General features: G+C 29.3%; 1 protein-coding gene across 1 annotated transcript in view; it reads left to right on the top strand.

Annotated features, from left to right (window-relative positions):
• Window positions 1–17,998, top strand: part of LOC124360196 (voltage-gated potassium channel subunit beta-2) — a 143,262-nt gene extending 125,264 nt beyond the window's left edge. The window contains exons 6-7 of the mRNA XM_046813593.1: window positions 15,379–15,476; window positions 17,930–17,998. Of these exons, the coding sequence (XP_046669549.1) occupies window positions 15,379–15,476; window positions 17,930–17,965 (134 nt within the window). The 3' untranslated portion in view covers window positions 17,966–17,998. The remainder of the gene's footprint in view (window positions 1–15,378; window positions 15,477–17,929) is intronic.
• Window positions 17,999–23,656: the final 5,658 nt, after the last annotated feature.

Here is a 23,656-nt window from a genome sequence, read left to right on the forward strand (position 1 = left end):
CCTGATAGTTGGAAAGATAAGAGTTATAATAAAGTGAGAGATCATTGTCATTTTAACCGGCAAGTTTAGAGGCGCAGCTCATGCATGTTGCAATCTAAATTTGAAATTTCCTCAGAATATTCCCGTTTTCTGCCACAATATGTCAAATTACGATACTCATTTGTACATAAAAGAATTGGCTAAACAATATGGAAATGTTGATTTGATTGCAAACACCGATGAAAAATATATAAATTATTCTGTAAATTCTGGATATGGCTATGAATTCGAAGGTGATAAGCCAAGAAAATTCATCAAGTTTTCGTTTGTAGACACGTTCAGATTCATGGCCTCGTCTATAGAAAAGTTAGCTAAAAATCTAAAGAGAGAAGACTTCAAACATACAAATCATTTTATACAAGATGGACTGAATGAAATTCTAAAAAGACAGCCAAATGACGAAGAAGAAATCTTTAAAATTCTATCTGGAAAAGGCATATTTCCCTATGAATTTATCGACAGTATTGAAAAAACTTGATTACACAGAAGAATTGAGAATTCAAGATTTCTATTCACTTTTGACAGACGAGAGCATATCTGAGAAAGATTTTCAACACTACTTAAATGTTTGGAACAAATTAAAAAGAGAAAAATCTAGGAAATTACTCTGATCTCTATAACATTCAAGATGTTCTATTGCTCGCTGATATCTTTGAAAATTTTAGGAATATTTGTTTGAATTGCTATAAGCTTGATCCAGCACACTATCTAACAGCTCCCAGTCTTGCATGGGATGCTATGTTAAAATTAACTAAAATCGAGCTTCAACTGATACACGATTACGATATGTATTTAATGATCGAAAAAGGTATTCGCGGAGGCATTTCTCAGTGTATTAAACGATATGTGAAAGCAAATAACAAATATTTAAAAGATTTTGATAAGACAAAGCCCGAAAACTATTTACTCTATCTCGATGCAAACAACCTTTATGGGTATGGCCTAATGCAAAAACTGCCGTTTAGTGATATCAAGTGGATGGATTCAAAAACTTACACAACTGCAGAATGGCAAGAAACAATTTTAGAACTCACTGGCGACGAAGATTATGGCTATATTCTCGAAGTCGATCTTGGATATCCAACAAATTTACACGAACATCACAAGGATTTACCTCTTGCTCCAGAACATTTTAAAAACAAACTTTGCACAACTCTACTGGATAAAACTGAATACGTTGTTCATTCGAGAAATTTGAAGTTCTATTTGGAACAAGGTATGATTTTGAAACATGTGAATAGAGTTATCGCATTCGATCAGAAGCCTTTTATGAAAGAATACATTGATTTTAACACAAAACATGAGAACCAAAGCTACAAGCGACTTTGAAAAGGACTTTTTATAAGCTGATGAACAACTCAGTTTTTGGAAAATCTATGGAAAATGTGAGAAACAGATGTGATATTAAGCTTGGAAATGAAGAATTTTCAATGAAACAAGCTAAGAAAACAAATTTCAAATGCTTCACTATCTTTGACGACAACTGTATAGCGAGTCACATGTACAAACAAAAGGTTAAATTTAACAAACCGATTTACATAGGATTTTCAGTTCTCGACCTCTCAAAATTGCTAATGTACGAGTTTTATTACAACAAATTAAAGAAGTTTGATCCAGATTTGAATCTGTGTTACATGGATACAGACAGTTATTTCCTAGAATTGAAACGAGATCCTTTTAAAATTATTAAAGAAAATATAGATGACTTTGATACAAGTGATTATCCAAAAGATCATGAATGTTTCACTACTAAAAATAAGAAGGTAATAGGGAAATTCAAAGATGAGTTAAATAGCGAAGTTTTAGAAGAATTTTGTGGTTTAAGGTCTAAGATGTACTCGTACAAATATCTAGATAAAAACCCAGTTAGGTGTAAAGGAATTAAGAGAAGCGTTGTAAATAAAACAATAAATATCGAAAACTTGAAGAGATGTTTGTTCGAAGATAAAGAAGAATTTAGGGAGATGACAGTCATCAAAAGTTATAAACATGAGTTGTACACTGTTACCATAAAACAAGCTGGCACTGAACGCTAGAGATGATAAGAGAATTGTCCTAGAAAATAAGATCGATACAGTACCGTATGGCTATAAAAATGAAGCAAAATCTGATATATTAGACGAATTAAATAAACTTGGAAACTTTGATATGTAAATGGAAGATGATTTAATTCACTGTCACAAGTGTAAAAAGAAAACGAAAAATATAGATTCAAAAATCGTTCAAACTCAAAATGGATTGTATAGAATTGCAGCAAAATGTTCAAAATGTAAGACAAACAAGAGTAAGTTTATAAAGAATCCAAATCCAAAACCTGTTAAGCAAGAATTGAAGACTAAAGATGAGATAGAGATTGAAAGCTAGAGAAATTCATGCACCGGTACGAAAGAAGTTTAAAAAGAGAAAAATTATAACATTAGGAATTGACGATTTATGGACAGCAGATTTAGTTATAATGTCTAACTATTCGGATCAAAATGATGGATTCAAGTATATGTTAAATGTTATTGATACTTTCTCAAAATATGCTTGGTCAAGAGCTATCAAAAGAAAAAACGGTAAAGATGTTTCAAAAGCCTTCGAAGATATAGTAAAAGACGCGATAAAGATCAATCACAAACCGCCAAATCTACTTCATACAGATAAGGGTTTAGAGTTTAAAAATAAAGAATTTAACGAAGTTTTGAGAAAATACAACATTAAGATTTATCATACTGAAAACGAAGAGAAATCAAGTATTGTAGAGAGATATAACAGAACTCAAAATGAAAGAATGAAGGTTCTTTTTGAGATTAATAAAAACTTTAAATGGATCGATATTCTTCAAGAAATCGTAAAGAAATATAACGATACTGTTCATAGCACAATCAAAATGAAGCCCAAAGACGTAGATAAGGATGCAGAAAAAGAGTTATTAGAGTCGGTTTTTTAAGTATGTTCCACCTGAAATTCACACGAAAACTAAATTTAAAGTCAATGATCATGTAAGAATTGTTAGTAAAAAAACAAAACATTTTCGAACAAATATAAGAACAATTGGTCAAGAGAAATCTTTGTGATTTATCAAATTAATAACACAGATCCTGTAACTTATAGTATAAAAGATTTAAATAATGAAGAAATAACCGGAAAGTTTTATGAATATGAATTGAAGAAGTCAAAACTGTAATATAAATTTTCTATATATAAAATGGCGCATCAAAAGAAATGTACAAAGTGCAAAGAATTTAAAGATTTAAAACGAATTTTATAAAGATAAAAATAGGAAAGATGGAATGCATTATAATTGCAAAGATTGTGAAAGGGAATATCATAAAGAATTATATGATAAAATAGAAAAATTAACTTTGGAAGATAAAGAATGTCTTAAATGTAAAGAAACTAAAAAAATTTCAGAGTTTAATAGTGATCACTATAGTAGAGATAAGAAAAGACTCATATTGTAAAGATTGTGTTAAAGAAGAATCTTCATAGATTATATTATGAAGATACTCAATGTGAATGTGGAAGAACTATAAAATGGTTAAATAATTATCAAAAACATTTACAAACCAAATATCATAAGTTAAGAGTTTAACATTTTCATCGTGTAATAATTTTTTCTATATAAATGGAGTCTCAAAAGAAATGTACAAAGTGTCAAGAAGAGAATAGAAAAGACTGTTATTGTAAGGAATTATATGATAAAATGAACAAATTAACTTTAGAAGAGAAAAAGTGTTACTTTTGTAAAGAAATTAAAAATATTTCTGAATTTAATAACTGGCAGTATAGTAAAGATAGAAAAGATGCTTTTTGCAAAGATTGTGCTAAAAAAATTTTCAGCGAAAGTTATAAAAACGAAATGCCTTGTGAATATGAAAAAAAAAATTCTACGATGGTTACCTAGTTATGCTAAACATTTACAAACAAAATATAATAAATCGAGAGTTTTTAGTAAAATTTAGAAACATTTTCATCGTGTAATTTAGATATTCTATAAATCAGTCGAGATTCTGCCATATTTGTAGTAAAATGATTTCCGTTGTATAAAATATTCAAAGATTCTTTCATTTGGTTATACAGATTGATAGAATTTGGTTCGTCATCAATGAACAAAATCTCTAATTCAGGATAATTTATTTTTAGATGTTTTTAATCGGTTTGGTATTTCTCGTTTCTGAGCTCTGATAACGTAATAAGGCCATTCCCACATGTGATTCTTCTTAATTAACACAAAAACATGGTGTTTTTTCTTATCAAAATCTTTACATACCATATCTCTCTTCATTAATTCCATTCGCAATTCTTGATTCTCTATTTTCAATGATTTCATTTCATCTTTAATTTTGCAAGTGTTTAACTTCGTCCTCTAAATATTTAATCTTGTTTTCAAGTTTGTACTCACCAAATTTTCTAATGGAGGGTGTAAAACCTCTTTTGTAACCCACTTTTGAAAGGTTTTTGCTTCTAATTTATTAGATCTTAGTATTAAAGAATAAAATCCAGATTCATTAATGAAAATAGTGTCAGGATGAAGATTTTGAAAGGGTCTATGGCATAGACTCTTGTAATCTATATATTTAAAGGCTATTTTCTCGTCATTATCAATATTATTTATGATAGCCTGTCTAGTATTTTCATATTGTAAAATTTCTGCAACATCTTTAGCCTTAAACCAAATTTCATTATTTTCGTCAACAATCGTGCAAATGTCTTTATTATTGAATGTAAGTTGATTGTTGAGTAGGTCTACAACTGACTCCATTTAGATAGAAAAGAAATTTAACTAGTAATTTTTATTTCAGTATAAAGTCTAGATTCATTGATAAAAACAGGGTCAGGATGAAGATTGTTAAGGGGTCTATGGGATAGACTCCTGTAATTTATACATTCAAAAGTTGTTTTCTTGAAAATTTGAAGGTAAGCTATTCAATAGCTCCCCTTGATTCATCATTCTTTCGACAATCTTAAATATATTGTTGTTTTACTCTCATTATTTAATAAATTTCCCTCAGAGTCTTGTATAGTTAGAACGATTTTTTGAATTCTTTTAATATTTTTTCTAATTGGAATATAATCGATTTCATTCGGTTTTTTCACTGATTTTTGATCCATAAGCAACATTTGGGAAAAATGTGTACAAAATTTCAGATTCTTTGTGTAAATGTTCGGTATGATTTTCAAAACTAGGTTCAACGAGATTACAATGTACTTCAATTACATCAAACGGTCTAAATTTTGGCGTTTTATTTTCCTAAATATACCTGATTTGGCTCAATAGTTTCTTGAACAAACCCTAATAAATGTACAATAATTGCTGAAAACATTATTCTTACTGGTGATTTTTTAATTTGAATTTTATTAGAGAGATAATTTTTTTTGCATTTCAAACTTGTTTTCGTCAAAGTTTAAAGATTTATCTGATTGTTTGAATGTTTTCAGATAATTTTTAAGGGAATTTTTTATTTGATCGAAAGTATAATATCCTTTTGTTTAAACCATAATATTTTGTTATGTTCTTCTCACTAAATCCTATACAATAAGGAGAACTTTCACTAATATTTATTACAAAATTGTCAGAATAAAAACCGCTTAAACCGATAAAATAATTTGATTCTTCCTCTAAGTGTATAGGATGTTCCAAGTTTAAAACTAATTTAGAGCTTTCTGAAGTCAACTTGAACAGCTTCATTTTCGCAAGCGTTGCTTCAAGATGAAAATCTTCTATTTAAATGGAGAAATTTTTAAAGCAAAAAAGATCAGATAAAACTTCAAACGTTTGAAGAAAATAAGAAAGATCAACCAATCAGATTGTTAATTGTTGGTTCAAGTGGATGTGGAAAAAACAACTTTATTATTGAATTTTATCTACAATAGGTTGATTCCTTATTCCAATTTGTATGTTTTTAGTAAATCTTTAGAACAAGACGCCTATAAAAAATTACAAGAAAGATTTGAAAATATTGAGAAAAACTTAAACAAAAAAATATCACATTTTTATAATGCTTCTGAGGACATAGTTCCATTAAGCGAATGTAAACCCAATTCGTTAATCGTTTTTGATGATTGTATTTTAGAAAATCAAGACGTTATTAAGGAATATTTCGTAATGTCCCGTCACAAAAACATATCTTGTATCTATCTTTCCCAATGCTTTTCAAAGGTTGATAAACAAGTTTATAAGAAATAACCTGAATATGTTGTGTATTTTTAAGCAAGATGATCACTATTCGAGAAAGATTTATAACAATTATGTGGGATCTGATATGAGTTTTTAACCACTTTATTGAGTTATGTGATAAAATTTGGAAGGAAGACTACGGATTTTTAACTATTAATCTAACTTTGAAGCCTAAAAATGGCAAATATTTTGAATAAATTTTCCAATATAAACGTGTGATAATCTAGTTGTTTTCATGTTTTTACGTTCACGTTTACGTTTCGTGTTCTCTCGTTTTTACGTTCCACGTTCACGTTTTACGTTCCACGTTTCGTGTTCACGTTTCCCACGTTCACGTTTTACGTTCCGTGTTCACGTTTCGTGTTCTCGTTTTCACGTTTCGTGTTCACGTTTCCACGTTCCACGTTTACGTTTCAAAATTTTCCTAAATAAATGGCGAACGTAACTTCTGAAGAAGCGAAAAAACTTGATCAAATCGAAAAGAAATTAATCAAAGAATTTAAAGAACAGATTCGAATGGATGAAGAAGAACAAGAACTTATTCAAAAAATTAATCAACCTGTAACTTCTGCAATAAAAAATGTTGAGGGCAAAATTGAAAATGTTTTAAGCGATAATCAAAATTGGATGAATTTGGTTCCAGTTGTACGACAATTTGCTGATATTTCGATACCAGAATCTGAGTTTGAATTGCCAAAATTACCATCTTCAACACCATTTAGACCTCGAATCATTGAAGACTCTACCATAGTTGAACCAATAAGTCCTGGAACAACGGATATAATAATTGGTGAAATTGGTAAAAAATTTCTTCCTAGAGCAAAGGATGATAAATTTGGTTTGTATTGGGACAGAAAAAAGAAAAGTTTTATGATTGGAAATTTGCCCGTGAATTTTGAGCATAATGATATCATTATTAATGAAAAAACATATGAAGGAACTCAGGGTTTATGGAGATTATTAACAGGCACTGATGTTCCAAAAGACGGTTTATATTCTGAAGAAGACTTGAAAAAGTATACTGAAATTTTATGGAAATCTGATTCAATTTACAAAAATAATGATCCATCTACTAAGAAACCAAAGTCAAGTAAAGGTAAAAAATATCTCAATTTGATTAAACCAATTTGGGAAAAAAGAATCGAAGGATCAGGTGTGAGAAAATACAGTGATAATAAGATTGAATACAGATATATCGACGATTTGACAAAACTCGATGGAATTATTAATTATATTTATGCTCAAGAGAAGGCTGGAAACAACAATTTTATGAACGAAAAGAAAGCGATTAAAGATTTTATTTCGAACAAACTTGATGAAATGATTGAAAAACCTGATGGAATTAAATATTTAGAACGAGTTTTGCCGGCAATAAGTTCATCTATGATTGAGGGTAGTGGACTTTTGAATGATTTTATCAACAATTTACCTTTTGAATTACACGTACCAACTTATCAGTATCTGGGGCCTGGCACAAAACTCGAAAAAAGACTAAAAAGAGGAGATACTGGTATAAATAAATTAGATCAAGCTGCTATGGAACACGATATTTTTTATGCAAAACATAGAGACACAAATTCCAGACATATCGCAGATAAAGTTTTGCAAGATAAGGCAATGGATAGATTTTTTATCAAAAGATGCTAGTTTAGGTGAAAGATTTGTTGCGCTTCCAACAGCTGGAGCAATGTTTTTGAAGAGAAAACTAGGAATGGGAATCGAAGAGAACTTGAAATTTTAACTATATAAATGGAGGTGAACGTAAACTTCAGCAAAAATCAGAAAGAAAAAATAAAAATCCGCTTTTAAGAAGAAAATACCCGTTAGTATTCAATTTAAAATAGATCAACTAAAAAATGGCGAAGATAAGATATTTTTAACAAATAGACAATACAATAAACTCGAAAAACATAAGAAAAACAATAAAGGAACCAGAATAGAATTTTCTTATAATCAGTTGAAAGAACTTAAAAATGGTGGACTTTTGAAAGATTTATTAGATTTTGGAGAAAATATTCCAGTTGTTAAAAATGTTGTTCCTTATGTTCATAAAGCTGCTCCAATCGTTAAAAAGGATGTGATTCCTATTGTTCGAAACATTTTTAAATTGGTTAGATAAAGAGTTGGAAGATGTTACAGGATCTGGATTAGCTGAAAAAACTTTTGAATTACGTGAAATCAAACATTGAAAAAAAAATTTAAACCTTTAACATTCGGGGAATTGGAAGAAATCTGCAAAAATATTAAACATTTTAGAGGAATCTTCATGAGAGATACATTACCTGAAAAAGTTAAGAAATTTGAATGTGGAATTGTGAATTTAGACTCGATTATGGGAAGTGGAACGCATTGGATTTGTTATTATAAAAATGATAAGAATGCATGTTATTTTGATTCGTATGGAAGAATTGAGGACAAACCACCTATAGAATTGATTAAATATTTGAAAAAATCAAGCGTCTACTACAATGATTCTCAGATTCAAGACTATAAAGATCCCCCAATTTGTGGTCATTTATGTGTTTTTGTGTTGAATGAACTGAGTACTGGTAAAGATTTTAAAGAAGTTGTTAACAAATTATTACTTAATAAATATGGATTCACAAAATATTTTTGACGTATTTGGAACACAAATTATTCAAAATGTAGATAATAGTTTGAATTTTGATAGTTTGAGAAATGAGTTTGATAACAAGTTAGAAAATTTATTACAAAACCTTCCAGATTCAGATATGTTTGCTGTCGAGATTGAAGATTTTTAAAGCAGAATATGATAACAAACTTGCAAATTTCATGAGTTCAAATGAAGTTGCTGATAAAATAAAAACATTGGAAAAAGAAGTTGATGATGGTGTAAAAAAATTATTTACCAATTTAATGTCTCATATCGAAAAAGCTGATAAAATTACTGAAGCGATCAAAGTTGAAAAGAATTATGTTAGTTTGGCTAATAAAAAAAGAATTGTCGGTGTTCGACCTGGTATTGACAAACATGATGTTGTTGTTAAAGAACAAATTTTAAAACCTCTAAAATTATCAGAAAACATCGATATTGTTGATTTACATGATCCGAATGTTAAAAATGCCTTAGATTTTAAAGGAAAAAGAATTAGCAGTGTTAGTAAAGGAATTAATCCATTTGATGTTGTTGTAATGATTCAATTAGAAGATCCTATTAAAATGTTTAATGAACTAAAACAAAATTATGAGAATCATAAACAGCATGTTAAAGATTTTACAACAGAAGTCTATGACAAGTTAGAAGCCAGAAATAGAAGATCAGTAGACGATGTTGGTGAATTACTTGATAAAGTAAATAAACTAGAAGAAAACTTTAATACATATAAAAATGATGTTAATGAATTAGTTGGTGTAACAATTAACAAAATTCTGGAAAATTTTGATACACATTTCAATGAGAAAAATAAACTTTTTTGAAAATTTGGGTACACGTTTTCAATGAGAATGTAACACATAATAATGAATTACTTAAAAGAATAGATGATCGATACTCTTTATATCTCGATAAAGTAAATAAACTAGAAGAAAACTTTAATAAATTTAAAGAAGATGTTAATAAAACTTTTGAAAATATTGATAACAGATTTAATGGATTAGGCGGCTATGATGACTAATTTTCCTTATATAATGCTCATATATTGTGTGAGATGTAAAGAAAAAACTGCAACAAATGATATAAAATACTATGCAAACATTAACGGAGTTAAAAGAATTTCGGGAAAATGTGCTGAATGTAACTCAAAAAAGAGTCAATTTATAAAAACTTGATTTTGAAATTTTTTCCTAATAAATAGAGATGGCGGGACATTACAGTGCTTTCGATCTTTTTATCATGCAACACGAAAGAGATTTGAAAAAAGAACATTGGGATGACATTTCTCAAAAATATGAATTATCCGAAGATATGATGAGATTATACGTAAACAAATTGAATTGGTATAACATTGCTAAATATCAAACTTTATCATCAGAGTTCATTCAAGAAAATATACATTATCAATTAAAAGATCATATGTCTGTTCTTTGTCTCTATCAACACTTGAGTATAAAGTTTTTGGATGAAAATAAAGATACAGTTGATTGGAACAATATTATAAATAGCGGTTACTATCCTGTGCAGATTTTATTGAAATATGTGACCGAGATCGCAAAATTTAAGGAAGAGAATCCTGAATATGACGAAGTAGATCATTAAAAATGACTCTAATCTTTTTAATTATTTTACTAAAATTTATATCTTTTCTTATAAAAACGTACATTAGATCGATGAAAAAAATGATACACGATGTTTAAAATTTCTAAATTTTCTCTTATTAAATGGCGGACTACAGAAAATATGCTAGTGATATTGAAAGGGCGGAGTTTTAAAAATTTCTATCCAAGTAGTAAACAACATTTGAATGAACCAAATAAAAGAACTGAGTTTAATATTGATTTTGGAGATAACTTTTGCTCGTCTAACTTCCAGTTTTATATTTCTGGAACTTTAACAAAACAAGATGGTCAAGCATATCTTGGAACTGATAATGTTAGATTAATCGATAATTTTATACCGTTTTTATTTTCTAAGATTGAAGTAAGAAAACACAATAAATTGATAGAAGAAGTCGAAAACTGTGGCCAATTAAGCACAATTAAAGGAACTATTTCGTATTCAAAAAGTGATGTTATTTCTCAAACTTCTAATGGCTTTGAATCAGATTTTAAATTTGGTGTTTTTGAAGCAGCTGGAAATTTATCTCATTTTGGATTAGGATTTTTTGAAAATGTTACTATTCCGATCTATAAAGGAGGATTTTATCTAAGTTTTATAAGAGCAGAAGACGATGATGTGATTCTGAAGACTGCAACTGGAAATGTTATGCCTGTTGATGGAAAAATAACAATTACAGATTTTTTTATTAGAGTTCCAATGATTGATTATAAAACCACGAGTAAAATTAGGTTGATTGATGAAATTACAAAAAGTCAAAACATTATGTTTAATTTTCTAGATTGGCAATGTATTGAACAAAAAGGTATTTCCGGAACAACTTATTCGTTCGATATCACAAATATTTATAGAAATATCTTCAATCCTAAGTTCGTTATCATCGGTTTTCAAACAGATAGACAGAATAATCAAGAAAAAAATCCTTCAAAGTTTGATAGTTTGGATGTAAAAAATATCAGAGTAAAATTGAACGGTTCTTATTATCCAGATGAATTACAAAATTTAAACATTTCCGGAGGTCTTTTCAGAATCATGTATCAGATGTATCAAGATTTTAAGAAAGTTTACTGTAATAATAAGGAAATGTATTACAATCCTAAAGAATTTTTAGCGAATAGACCTATTTATGTCATTGATACAACAAAGAGTTTGACAAATATTTCTGGTTCAAAGAACGATATAATTATCAATATGGATTTTCAAAAAGCTGTTACAAACGCGATTTGTTATGTGGTTGTGGTTTCTGAGAAATTTTTTAGCCTATGATGTGATTAAGAACGATATTAGAGAAATTCAGTAAAAATCACGTTATTTTCACTATTATTCATCGGATAATTTTAAAACTTTACAGAATTGTTAAAGACATTGATATAAGTATTCATTTTTAATTTCAAAAGAATATCTTAAAAAATGGGGATGATATTAACAAAAAACTATTCCAAGGTCATCTTAAGGGTTGGACCGGAAGTTATGATTTTAAAAAATACTTTAATATTTACTGATCCTATATACCAAATTTCAGCAAAAAAGCTCCAATAGTTCTCGAGATATAAGAGTTTTAAGATAAGGGATGATTGGGGTAGTTTTTGAAAATTTTGTTATTTTCATGAAATTTTAAGTTGAACTCGCTTGTTTTTGAAGTTTCAGATTTTTCTGATAATTTTTTTTATTTTTTTATGAATATTAAGAAATAGGGGATGATTTCACCCTTATGGATAAGTTAAGTCGAAAGAGTATTTACTATATGTGTACCAAATTTCATTAAAATCGGTTGAGTGGTTTTTTGAAATATAAATTTATTAATAAATTTGTAAACTAGCACTCCTAATTGAACAACTTATATAGCAGAGATATAGCTTATAACTTTCGAGACTCTCCGTAGCTCAGTTGGTAAGACGCTTGCCTTCAAAGCCTGAGGTTCTGGGTTCAAATCCCAGAGCTTCAGGCGCGCTTTTTATTGAGGAAGACATGGTTGTCGTTCAGTGGTTGGGGACAAGTCTTTACACGAGTGGCCATAGTGTAATGACTATAGAACAAGCCGAGTAATGACAACTGTGGTTGGCGCGCCATTTGCTTCCTCACCTTTCCACTTCATTCCTTAATTCCTTCTCTTCCTTAATTCGTTCATTACATTCATTCACATCGTTCATTAATACAACATTACACTTACAAAACACCCGACACAAATTCCCTAATTGTATCTCTCCATCAACTTCTACACAGTAGTTACCAAAGAAAATTGAGACTTGGGAACAAAAAAATTCCAGAGTCCTAAGACCCGAATTACAGCTCCTAGCCATTAACTTGGTTGGACAGTAGCAGTGCAGGGCCAAGTCTCTAAACAATAGACACCGTAGAAGTTGAATGTGATGTGATTCCCCATAGCGCAAACACGCACACTAACAACACTACACCAAAGACACAATCATTCATTTTGTCTTTTACAATAATTGATGATGTTCATATTATTCTCTTTCATTCCTTCTAAAACTTCAAAAATATACTCTTTAGTTGATGAAAAATCTCGATTTCTTCCGGAATAATCTTTGTAATCATAGACAAAATATCCTAAATAGTTGTACAATAGAATGAAATTATTTCTATTTATCTCTGTTGTAGAAATGTAAACACAAACATTTGCGCTGAAAAATTTATATCTCGGCAGAGTTAGTTCCATAATCTCCATTTATAAAAAAATCTTTTTTGTTTAAATGGAAGAGTATAATGCCAACTGTTACAAGTGTTATAATAGAGGAGAAATTATTGATAAAAAAATATTTAGTTTGTAGAGATTGTAATTTAATTTTTGTACGAAAGACCTAAACCTAAGAAATTTCGAAATAAACTAACACATTTGAATAATCTGCTTACAAAATTGCAATATGGAGACAAGAAGCAAACAAAATTTGTTACAGAATTTAGAAAACAGAATAAAAATTTTTACTTATCTCTTGGAACCGTTGAAAAAATTATTTTCCTTTTCAAAGAATACATTAGGTTTGTAGGTATCGATACACACGTTTATTATGAAAAGATAATTACCTGTATTTTTTCATTATCTGGATGTTGAATTTGTCTACGATTTTAAGCCAGAAATCCTCGATGATTTTATAGTACATTTGGAGAAAGTAAATGAAGAACCTCGTCAAACAATGAAGATGTTGGCAATTCCCTCGACTTCTCGAGTGATTGTTAGCAAATTTCATTTTTTTCGGTCTTTGAATTTTTTCTATTTAAATGGAGTTCTTCAAAGAGTTAAATGATATTGGAGAATGTAAGTTCAAAGAGTATAAGAAGTTAAATGAATTGGAAGAAAATAAGAAATACAAAATTTTGAATTTGGAGAAAATGAAGGATTAAATTCGGGTTTACAATAATTTGCCGAGTTGGAAGATTGTAAAGTACACTTACCGAACAGATTTTTGACTGTTTTGGATGAAAAAAAGATTAAAGAATTGAATAAACATGATAAATTAACACTTGGTTGTTACTGGAAAGAAGACTATAAAAGATAAAGAAATATTATAACAATTAACTTTGTAGAATAAAGTCTTAACTCTAAAACTTGCAGTCCCTCCCCACGTCATAGTACTGTTTTGATAACCATAGTTGGTGTCTTTCTTCATAGGAATCACATGGAATATTATCTACAGTAATACCTTTTGTTTCACACAAAATGTGGCTATTATTCTATAAGAAAAATTCTATAATGCTCTTTAATGAATTGTGTTGATAAATCTTGATACTCACAAAAATTCCTAAGAAATTCATCAATTAAGTCTTGATTATCTTAAAAGAACGTATAATATGGGAAAAATGTCATAAAAAAACGATGAAAACTCTCTGTTTGTTTATTTTTTACTTTCTTTTCAATATCTTTCGTAATTATATTAAATATGTAATCCCTTACTTTTTTAGTTTTTTGCCGATAGTAAAACACTCCATTAGACGTTTTTTCTGCAAAAGACTTTACGAGTTCTTTGAATTCTGTATCATTTAAGGAAAGTATCGAAGACGGTATCAACTGTTGTTGAAAATAAACCGGCAATTCACTGAATTCATCTTTGTTGCACTGTTTTAATGCTAGAAATTGTAGAGACTTTGGTGAGTTCATGTTGTTTATTTAGTAGAAAAGTTTTTTATTAAAGTACAGTATGTTTTTAGTAAAAATGTTTTAAATTGATTAAATTTTATTAAGATTTCGAAGATTTTTCCTTTATTCGTAGCAGATTTGACAACATTTTTACAAAGCACAGCTTAAGAAAAGTAGAAGCAAACAGCTGTAGATTTGGTTAATTTTTCATTCCACAGAGTAGATAGTAATGTACCGATCGCTTTTGGAGACGAACGACTGTAGATTCGGTTAATTTTTCATTGAGATTTGCTGTGTTATTTCTCAGCTTCCTTTATGGTACATTGAACAGTATTTTTACATTGCTTTTCGGTCGGCTCCGAAAGTGCGCCAGGAACCCCATATTATTATCTACTTATGTGTTAATATTAACTATTTGTAGTTCAAAGCTATAATAATATGGAAAATACTATATGTATGCTATCTAACATGGCTTGTTCGACAAAAGTCGATCTTATAAATACTTCAGCCACATTTATATATATAACATAATGGCCAGCTTGGTATACATTTACTTATAATATGGCAGCTGTTTAAATTTCTTTTAATTAACAACTCTGTTACTCATGGACCCAGGAAAAATGTTAAAGTGTTCTAGAACGCTTATAACATTTCCAAAACATTTATGTAATCAACCATTTTTTTTTATATTTCACACGGTTTTTCAAGATATAGAGATATAAAAATCCCTTGAGGACTTCTTGATAACCAAGAACTTGCAAATTAAAAGCTGAAATATGTTTAAACTAAGTACTTGTTAATATTTGGATTGTGTAAAGAGTAAAAGTTTGTAATGTTTTGTGAACACAGGAGTGGGGTTGATGGCGTGGTCTCCCTTGGCCATGGGTTTGGTCTCAGGCAAGATTGATGATGGTGGCCTTCCCGTTCTGTCCAGATCATCACTTAAGGTACTAAGCAACTCTCTTCTTATCGGATTATATCACAAAAAGTACTGAAAAAACTGAATATTGGCTATTTAATAAGCAAATTATGACGAACAACTACAAAAACATAAAAGTAAACCAATAAAATATTTTGAAAACAGTAATTTATCTTTTATTATTTAACTGGCATTTTTATTTTTTAAATTTTAGACACTAACATTTTTGAAAAATTGTTTGTTGATAATTTTGAATGACGATATGTAAAATTTCTGATATGTTTTGTTCTCATGAGGATTCAAGAATTCTATGTGTGTATATTAAAGTACATTCTAGCAACCGTTACTTAAAAATGATTTTTGGATGAACATTTTTATATAGCATTGAATTGAATCTTTTTATTATATATTTGAACATAAATTTTTTTTTGTACATCAATTACATATTAGTCTATAAATAAATTAACAATTAATAGTGACAAAATTGATTATTAGACTTTCTTAAATTAACATAAGTACAAAATATTACAAAGAACTTTGAAACCAGAAGAAATAAAAATAAATAACCATTTACTCTAAAGAAACTAAGAAAGTGATTGGACCTGCTGCATCATACATCAGGATCATCTCCAAGAGCCTCTTGTAGACTATAGAAAGCTCTTCTGGCCAAATTGGTGCTTTAAATTAATTTTAACTCTTATGTTTTTTTAAAGGAATCAGGAAGGAAATTAAATAATTTTGGACCAAAGAAAAAAGAGATTTTTTTAATAGGGATAGTCTGAATTTATTAATTACAAGGTTTTGTTTGTATCTTGTATTGTAAGAGTGATCACAAACATCAAAATTACTTCTGTTTTAAAAAATATATAACATGGAATGGTAAAATTAAAGGCTTGACAATGTTAAAGTACCACTTGAACAGAAGAACTCCTTACAACTCTCCCATTGGTCCAATCCCCACACTATTCTCAGAGTTCTCATTCTGTTGGCATAAATTGGCATCACAAAACTCCCAAAAAGTAATGCCGTATCTAGTTCTTGACTCAAATGAGCCACTATAACACAGTATGAGAGATTCCTAAGAGGAAAATAGAGATAGGGCACCTCAGGGCATTAATTCTTTATTTTAAGCTGCTTTACAAGGTAATTTATGTGGGAGTCCCCATTTAAGACTGCAGTCTGAGTGGACACTTAGATAATAATAATAATTTAAGTAAAAAAAGTAGTTTTTTCATGTAACTATTCTTTCTGATACACTAAGGTGATTTTTTTATCATGGGTTTTTGGGATCCTCTTAAATAGTAAATGCAATAAAACACCTGAAATGTAAAACTGTTTTTACTTTATTATGAATTTAATAAAAGTGTATAATTTTAAAATTGAAACGATAAAATTTTATTTACTCCCTTTTATATGAGTTTTGTGTTATTTTTTAACCCCACCCACACTACTTAAGTGTGTAGTGGGTTAAATGTGTTCCACACTTTTATTTAGTTTTCATTGGAAACCAAAATTTCTACTACTATCTCATTCGATGTACCTTATGAAGATTTTCAGATATTGTGATTCAGTTATGAGCAACTTTTAGTTATTTCGAGGCAAAATATATAAATTTTATCTAAAAAATTGTGTGGATTACAGTGTTTGTAGGTACTTTCAAAATCATCAAAATTAAAAAATTTTTCTAACAATATTATAGTAAAATTAAAATTGCAGACCATAACAAAACCGTTATGAGAAAATAATCAAGTAACATGTAAGCAAAAATTGTTTTTGTAACTTAGATTGCAAGAGAGTTGGGCAGCCTGTGAATTTAGTCTGTGTGTTATGAGTCAAATATGTGAGTCAATACAATCTTTTTTCATCAAAACTTACTTTTTTAATATGAAAAAATTACACATTTTTGACATGTTACGATTATTTTTAATGTATTATCTTAAAAAACTAAAAATGTAGATTGTTACAATTATTTTTAATGTATTATCTTAAAAAACTAAAATGTAGGTTGTTATTACAAATATATTTTAATTAATTTAATTTCATTCATTTTTTGTTTACTATTCTCCTTAGAAAAAATTGTTTGTATATTCATGGGATGTTTTGTACCCTTTTATTCAAGTGAACTATGCAAGTATTGACTTTGTACTACTTATAACCTACAATAAAGTATAAATAAAGACACAAACATTTTTTATATTAGTTTCTCATCAAAAAATCATAGAGAAATGAACCAAAAATAAAGAAAAATTTTCTGAAAAAAAATAGAGTATTTAAGTTAGTTTTGATTTTTTGTAAAATGCAAATGAAATCTAGGAAATCCTAGACCACCTATACTTCCGGTTTTTAAACTCATTGGTAATGTATAAACAACAAAATGCAATGGATATTTTTAAAATTTGTTAAAATGAAAAATATGTACCATAAATGTGTTACTGTATATTTACTAGTAACATTGTGTATTCCCATCTTTTTTTGTTACAGAACAAGTTACTCCTCGTTCAGCCACAGTTGGACTGAAGATGAGACTCAGTCAACAAAAGAAGTGAGTAATTTACACATAAGAAAATGGTATGATAAAATTAAAGTTAAGCATCATTCACTTTATTTTTATACAAATAATTCATATTTCACATTTAGTCAGAAGTTGGTATTGAGTTTTTGCAACGATCCTGACCAAAGGGCAACAAGTTACAAACAAAACCAATGTGATTTATATAATTTTCATACTTATAAAGTGCAATGTTTATCAGCATTAGAATCCAAAGATGATCAGAAATTTTCAAAATTTAAGATGGACACTGTTACCTGAGTGGTGATTTTGTTGATAGGATTTATAAATGCAACATTTTATAATATACGTATCCAGTTTTCAAAGATGTCTCAAATCTGTAGTAGGCATCAACATGAAACCCTTTCATTAAGAATGCTGTACTTGTAGGTCAAAACTTCATCTCAATACTTTATGTGGGTGATACGCAAGTGTGTCCGTGCATTGCTGCATCAGGTTTTCTCGTACCTTTAATTTAGTACCAAACCTTCAGTATCCTCCTATTTCCTAACATAAATGTATGTGTTGTTACTGTTTAAAACAACCCAAATTGTTTATTTATCATCTATTTATTAAACTTATTAATTATTACAATTTTATTGTGGATACCCCACATTAAAATAACTTTAAGATGTTTAATAATCAGTGAAATTGACAGAATAAGCTTTCTTGTACGGATAATCTGGAAAAAAAGTGGCCAAATTTTGTTTATCACATTGTTGTATTCAATCTTTCAATATTAAAATACCATTAATTCCTTAGTTGCATTCTTAAATGGAAGTCGTGTTAATTGGAAGCATGTACTTGAAGTATTATCCAGAATAGCCACAAAAAGTATTTAATAGTATCCTATAGTGTTTTTAAAATCAGAATCAGAATCAGAAATTTATTGGTCACATAACGTTACATAAATGTAGTAGATAAAATCTACAATGAACAGGTGACTCGTCAATATAGTTTAAAATATACTAAACCTAATTAAAAAAAAGTTATAAACATAATTAACAATTCATTGATAAATAATCAATATTAATCGCACAAACAGTGATCCAGTATATAAAACAGTAAACTCTAATGATACAGGTACAGATTATAATTCATATTAAAATTAAATAAAGACAGATGTAGCTATTATTACACTAAAATAAAATAATTTACAAAAACATAAAACACATTTAAAAATAATTAGTGATAAAATAAATACAGTGGAATTAATATAATATACTGTACATCAAAATGTTTTGATTACGGTTGGGGGTAATTTAAATTAATGAAGGTTGCATCATTTAGAAAAATCAGCTTCTGAATAATATTCTTTCTCTATTAAAATATGTTTTAATTTTACAGAGAACTTTTCTGGAGGCAAAGAGGATAGAGATATTGGAATTTTTTATTGTAAAATTTTAGTCCTTTGTAATAAGGGGACATTTCAAATAATTTAGTTTCTATGGATTGGGTATGTAAGTCTGTCTCTCTGTCTTGTATTATAATCATGATCTTTTGTTGTGGATATTATTAAGTAAGTTTTTATGGGTATACATTAAGACCTCATATATATAAAGTGATGGAATGGTCAATAAATTTAACTGTTTAAATATAGACCTACAAGATGATCTAAAATTTAATTTTGTTATGATTCTCAAAGCTCTTTTTTGCAATATAAAAATAGAAATTGCTTTGGGGGAAGAAACCCCATGCCAATATACCGTATTTCATGTGAGGAAAAAAATAACCATAATACACTGTCATCATCACTTGAAAACTCACAATATTTTTGTAAAACTTTTAAGGCAAAACACGCAGAGCTCAGCTTATTTTCCAATTTTTCAATATGATGTTTCCAATTAATGTTTTTGTCAATGTATAATCCTAAAAACTTTACTGTATTAGAAACACCTAACCGATTCATCATTGAAATTCACGGTCTGAAGAATAGATTTATTTTGGTGTGTTTTAAAATGAACAATTTCTGATTTTTTGCTGTTTAAAAATAAACCATTTAGATTGAACCAATTATTTAATTTTAAGATAAGTGATGAGATTTTTACAATGCAAACTTACAGTGTTTAGGTCTTTTACTATTGCTGTTGTATCGTCAGCATACAATATTAACCTTCATCTGTTACTTCCTGTAGGTCATTTATATAAATTAAAAATAATGTTGGGCCTAAAATGGATCCCTGAGGCACCCCCTTACTTACAGACTTCCATTCAGATTCATAATTTTATGCTTCCAATTTTAATCAAAGTTTTTTGTTTCCTAGATTGGAAATAAGACCTAAACCAGTTTAATTCTCTCACACCATAAAATTCCAATTTTTTAATAAGATTGTTATGTATAACGCAATCAAAAGCGCTAGATAAATCGCAGAACACACCAGCAGTGGCCCGCGACTCATCCAAGGCTTGAGAAAACCTCATTTACCAAATGAGCAAGGGCCCCTTCAGTGCCATGACCTCTCCTAAAGCCAAATTGATTTTTTATGAAATAAGTCATATTGTTCCAAATATCCAGTCAACTGAGAATTTACAACACTTTCAAAAATTTTTGAAAAAACTATGGGAACTGAAATTGGGCGATAGTTTTCAATGTGAGCTCTGTTTCCTTTTTTAAATATAGGTGTTATCACCGAATATTTCAGTCTGTCAGGAAATTCGCACTTCATAAAAGAGAAATTAATTAATGTACATAGTTGGGTGCAGATGTAGGGATTCACTTTTTTTATAAGGAAGGTAGGAACATCATCCCATCCTGTGGAATTTGTATTTTTTAATTTCATTATGGCTTTTGATACATCTTTGTTTTTTACAGTTAAAAATTTGAATTCATGAGGCGTTTGTTTCATATTATGAAAAATCATATCCTTGTTATAGGGTATACTTTTGAGAAGTTTGTTTAAGTTTCTCTGCAGCTAAAGCAAAATGTTTCATTGAAATTCTTGAACAATTCTATTTGGATCAGATATTGTATCATTGTCAATAATTAATTGTCCAAGACTTTTTTCCTTTTTGACCGAATCCCAATTCAGATTTAACGACTGACCAGACAGCCTTAGATTTATTTCTTGAGTTGGAAATTAGTTCGTCATTAAACATTCGTTTAGCATTGTTAACAACTTTTCTAAATATTCCTCTGTATGTTTCTATAATATTTTTAAAAGAAATGGTGATTTGTTTGTTTTGACTAAGCTGTGTAACTCTCTTTTTTTTATACTTGAAATTTTTATCACCCGTAGTACACCAGGAGTTTTTAGTAAATTCTCGTCTTCCCACTAATGGTTTTCATTGGAAAACATTCATTAAATATTAACAAGAATTCTGACAAAAAAGCATTAAAGTTATTGTTTACATTATCAGATGGGTCCAAAGTCCAATTTAGTAAGTAGTAGTAGTAGTAGTCCAATTTAGTATAAAAGCATTGGTTGCTATTATTTACGAGTCAAGCAGTAAAGGGTAATATGGGATAGTAGAATTTTTCTGAAAAAACTGGCACAGTGTGGTCTATGGCTGGTTCCAGGATCATGAATTTTTTCTCTGTAAATGTACCCACCCCCCCCCCCCCCCACCCCCCCCCCCCCCCACCCCCCCCCCCCCCCACCCCCCCCCCCCCCCACCCCCCCCCCCCCCCACCCCCCCCCCCCCCCAATTTATTGCCAACGTCCTGTTATCTGAACATCTAAAAAAACTATGCATTAAGTACCAATGTCCTGTTTTACTAGACGTTCTAAAAGCTATGCCTAAAATACCAATGTCTGGTTAACCGGATGTCAAAAACAATCATAAAAAATAAATAATAAACATTTTATTTATTTCGAAACAATTTTTTATCTGTAAAAAAAATGCTTTAACATAAACACCACATATACAGTTACTTGAAAAATCTTGATAACTTTTAAAATGTATAATTTTGTTTATTTTTGATTGTTTTACTGTTGAATGTTTTTTTTTCACTCATATTTTGTGTACATGAGCTGTTTGTAATGCTTTAGTTGATTAAAACAAAATTGCCACAACATTTATATTTGTGAACATTTTATTGTGAAATTTTAAAAGGGTGTTTACAATTTAGTTTTCTTTGCAGTAAAGTTTTGAATAGAGCCCAGCTAGTTTTTTTAATCATAATAAGGAGATCAAAATGAAAAAACAATAACTTTGCCATGTAATTAAATCTTTTGCAATAAAAATATTTTAATTTGAATAAGGCTATTTTTAGTGTTTTATTCCAATAGACTGATGTTTTATCTATAATTAGGTATAACAATAATTAAATTTGTGTAACAAATAACAGAGATACACATTATGTTGGTTTCATTTCATTATTTACCAACACACTGCAAAGTGAGATAGAAACCCTCTGGCACTGGCAGGTACACACTGGTAATAAATACTTGGCACTGGTGGAGCACAATTTGACAAATTTCTCTGGGTCTAAAAGGGTTAACCAAACTTGATTATCTGATACTCCGGGTTAACCAGTACCGGCAACAAAAATAAAAACTTAAGAATGCAGTTGTGATGCTGTAGTTTCATGTGTAGATTGGAAGTAGTATTGGGTGTGCTAGTGTATCATAGGCTTATAATCTGGTAGTAAATGGAATGATTTTGTGATATGCTTTAAATGTGTTCAGAAAATTGGATATTAATATACTATTTTGCAATTGTATTGCTATTTTTAATTAGGACTATGCCCATAACAGGCTTTGTGAAGTTAAAAGATTTTTAACCTTATGCACTCTAAGGCAGTATTTATAATTTGTCCTTGGAGCTTGAATGGCCAGTTCTACTGGCTGCCGCCATTTTGCCGGAAACGCGAATTAATTTTTGCCATAATGTTATTTCAGCTCATATGTCCATTTGTACTGGCCAAGATATAATACGTTCATAGCTCGCAAGGTTAGCATCACCGACCACTAAATATTATACCAAATGGACGAACACATGGGGTTGGATACCGGTGAGGTCGTAATGAATTACGAACAAGGCGCGCAAGGTGTTGCTCGGCAGCAGGATCGGTCGCTACGAAGTTTAGAAAAAATTAATACTTGTACAAATTATGTTATTTATCCGCCAAGAATTTAATTCAAGAACATCAGATGTAACTTATATTAACCAGTGACGAGTAACAGGGTTATTAAAATGTGTATTATATAAAATACAACTAAATAACGGTACAACATAGCAGTTATTTTCTAATATTCGCATTGTTTTATAATGAATGACGAGTGCTGAAACCTATCGAGCAGCTTTATTTTAAAGTAAGTTTTAAGTGTAAAGCAGTAAATTGTGGGGGCCTATACAGTGAAGTGATAGAAGGGATAGAAACCTAGAAAATTTTATTAGAAGACGTGTGCTAACTATTCTTGACTACACACAGGTATGTATTTTTAAAAGTTTTATTCCATACAAAATGTAAAGACGGAAAAAAATGTAAAATAGTTCATATCTGAGTGTCACATAACTATTAAAGCCTACTTTGTAATATTTTATTACATATATTTCTTAACAATATATGCATAAGAGTAGAATTTCCTAAATGTATGTTTATCTTTGTATCAGAAAGATTAATTAAAAATAAATTTTAGATTATTTCCATTTCTTCTTTAAACATTTTAATTTACTATGCGAATAACACAGAGGAATTTGAAAAATAATTCTGATTT

This window comes from Homalodisca vitripennis, chromosome 4, assembly GCF_021130785.1.
Source record: "Homalodisca vitripennis isolate AUS2020 chromosome 4, UT_GWSS_2.1, whole genome shotgun sequence".
In the NCBI taxonomy this organism is placed as follows: Eukaryota; Metazoa; Arthropoda; class Insecta; order Hemiptera; family Cicadellidae; genus Homalodisca; species Homalodisca vitripennis.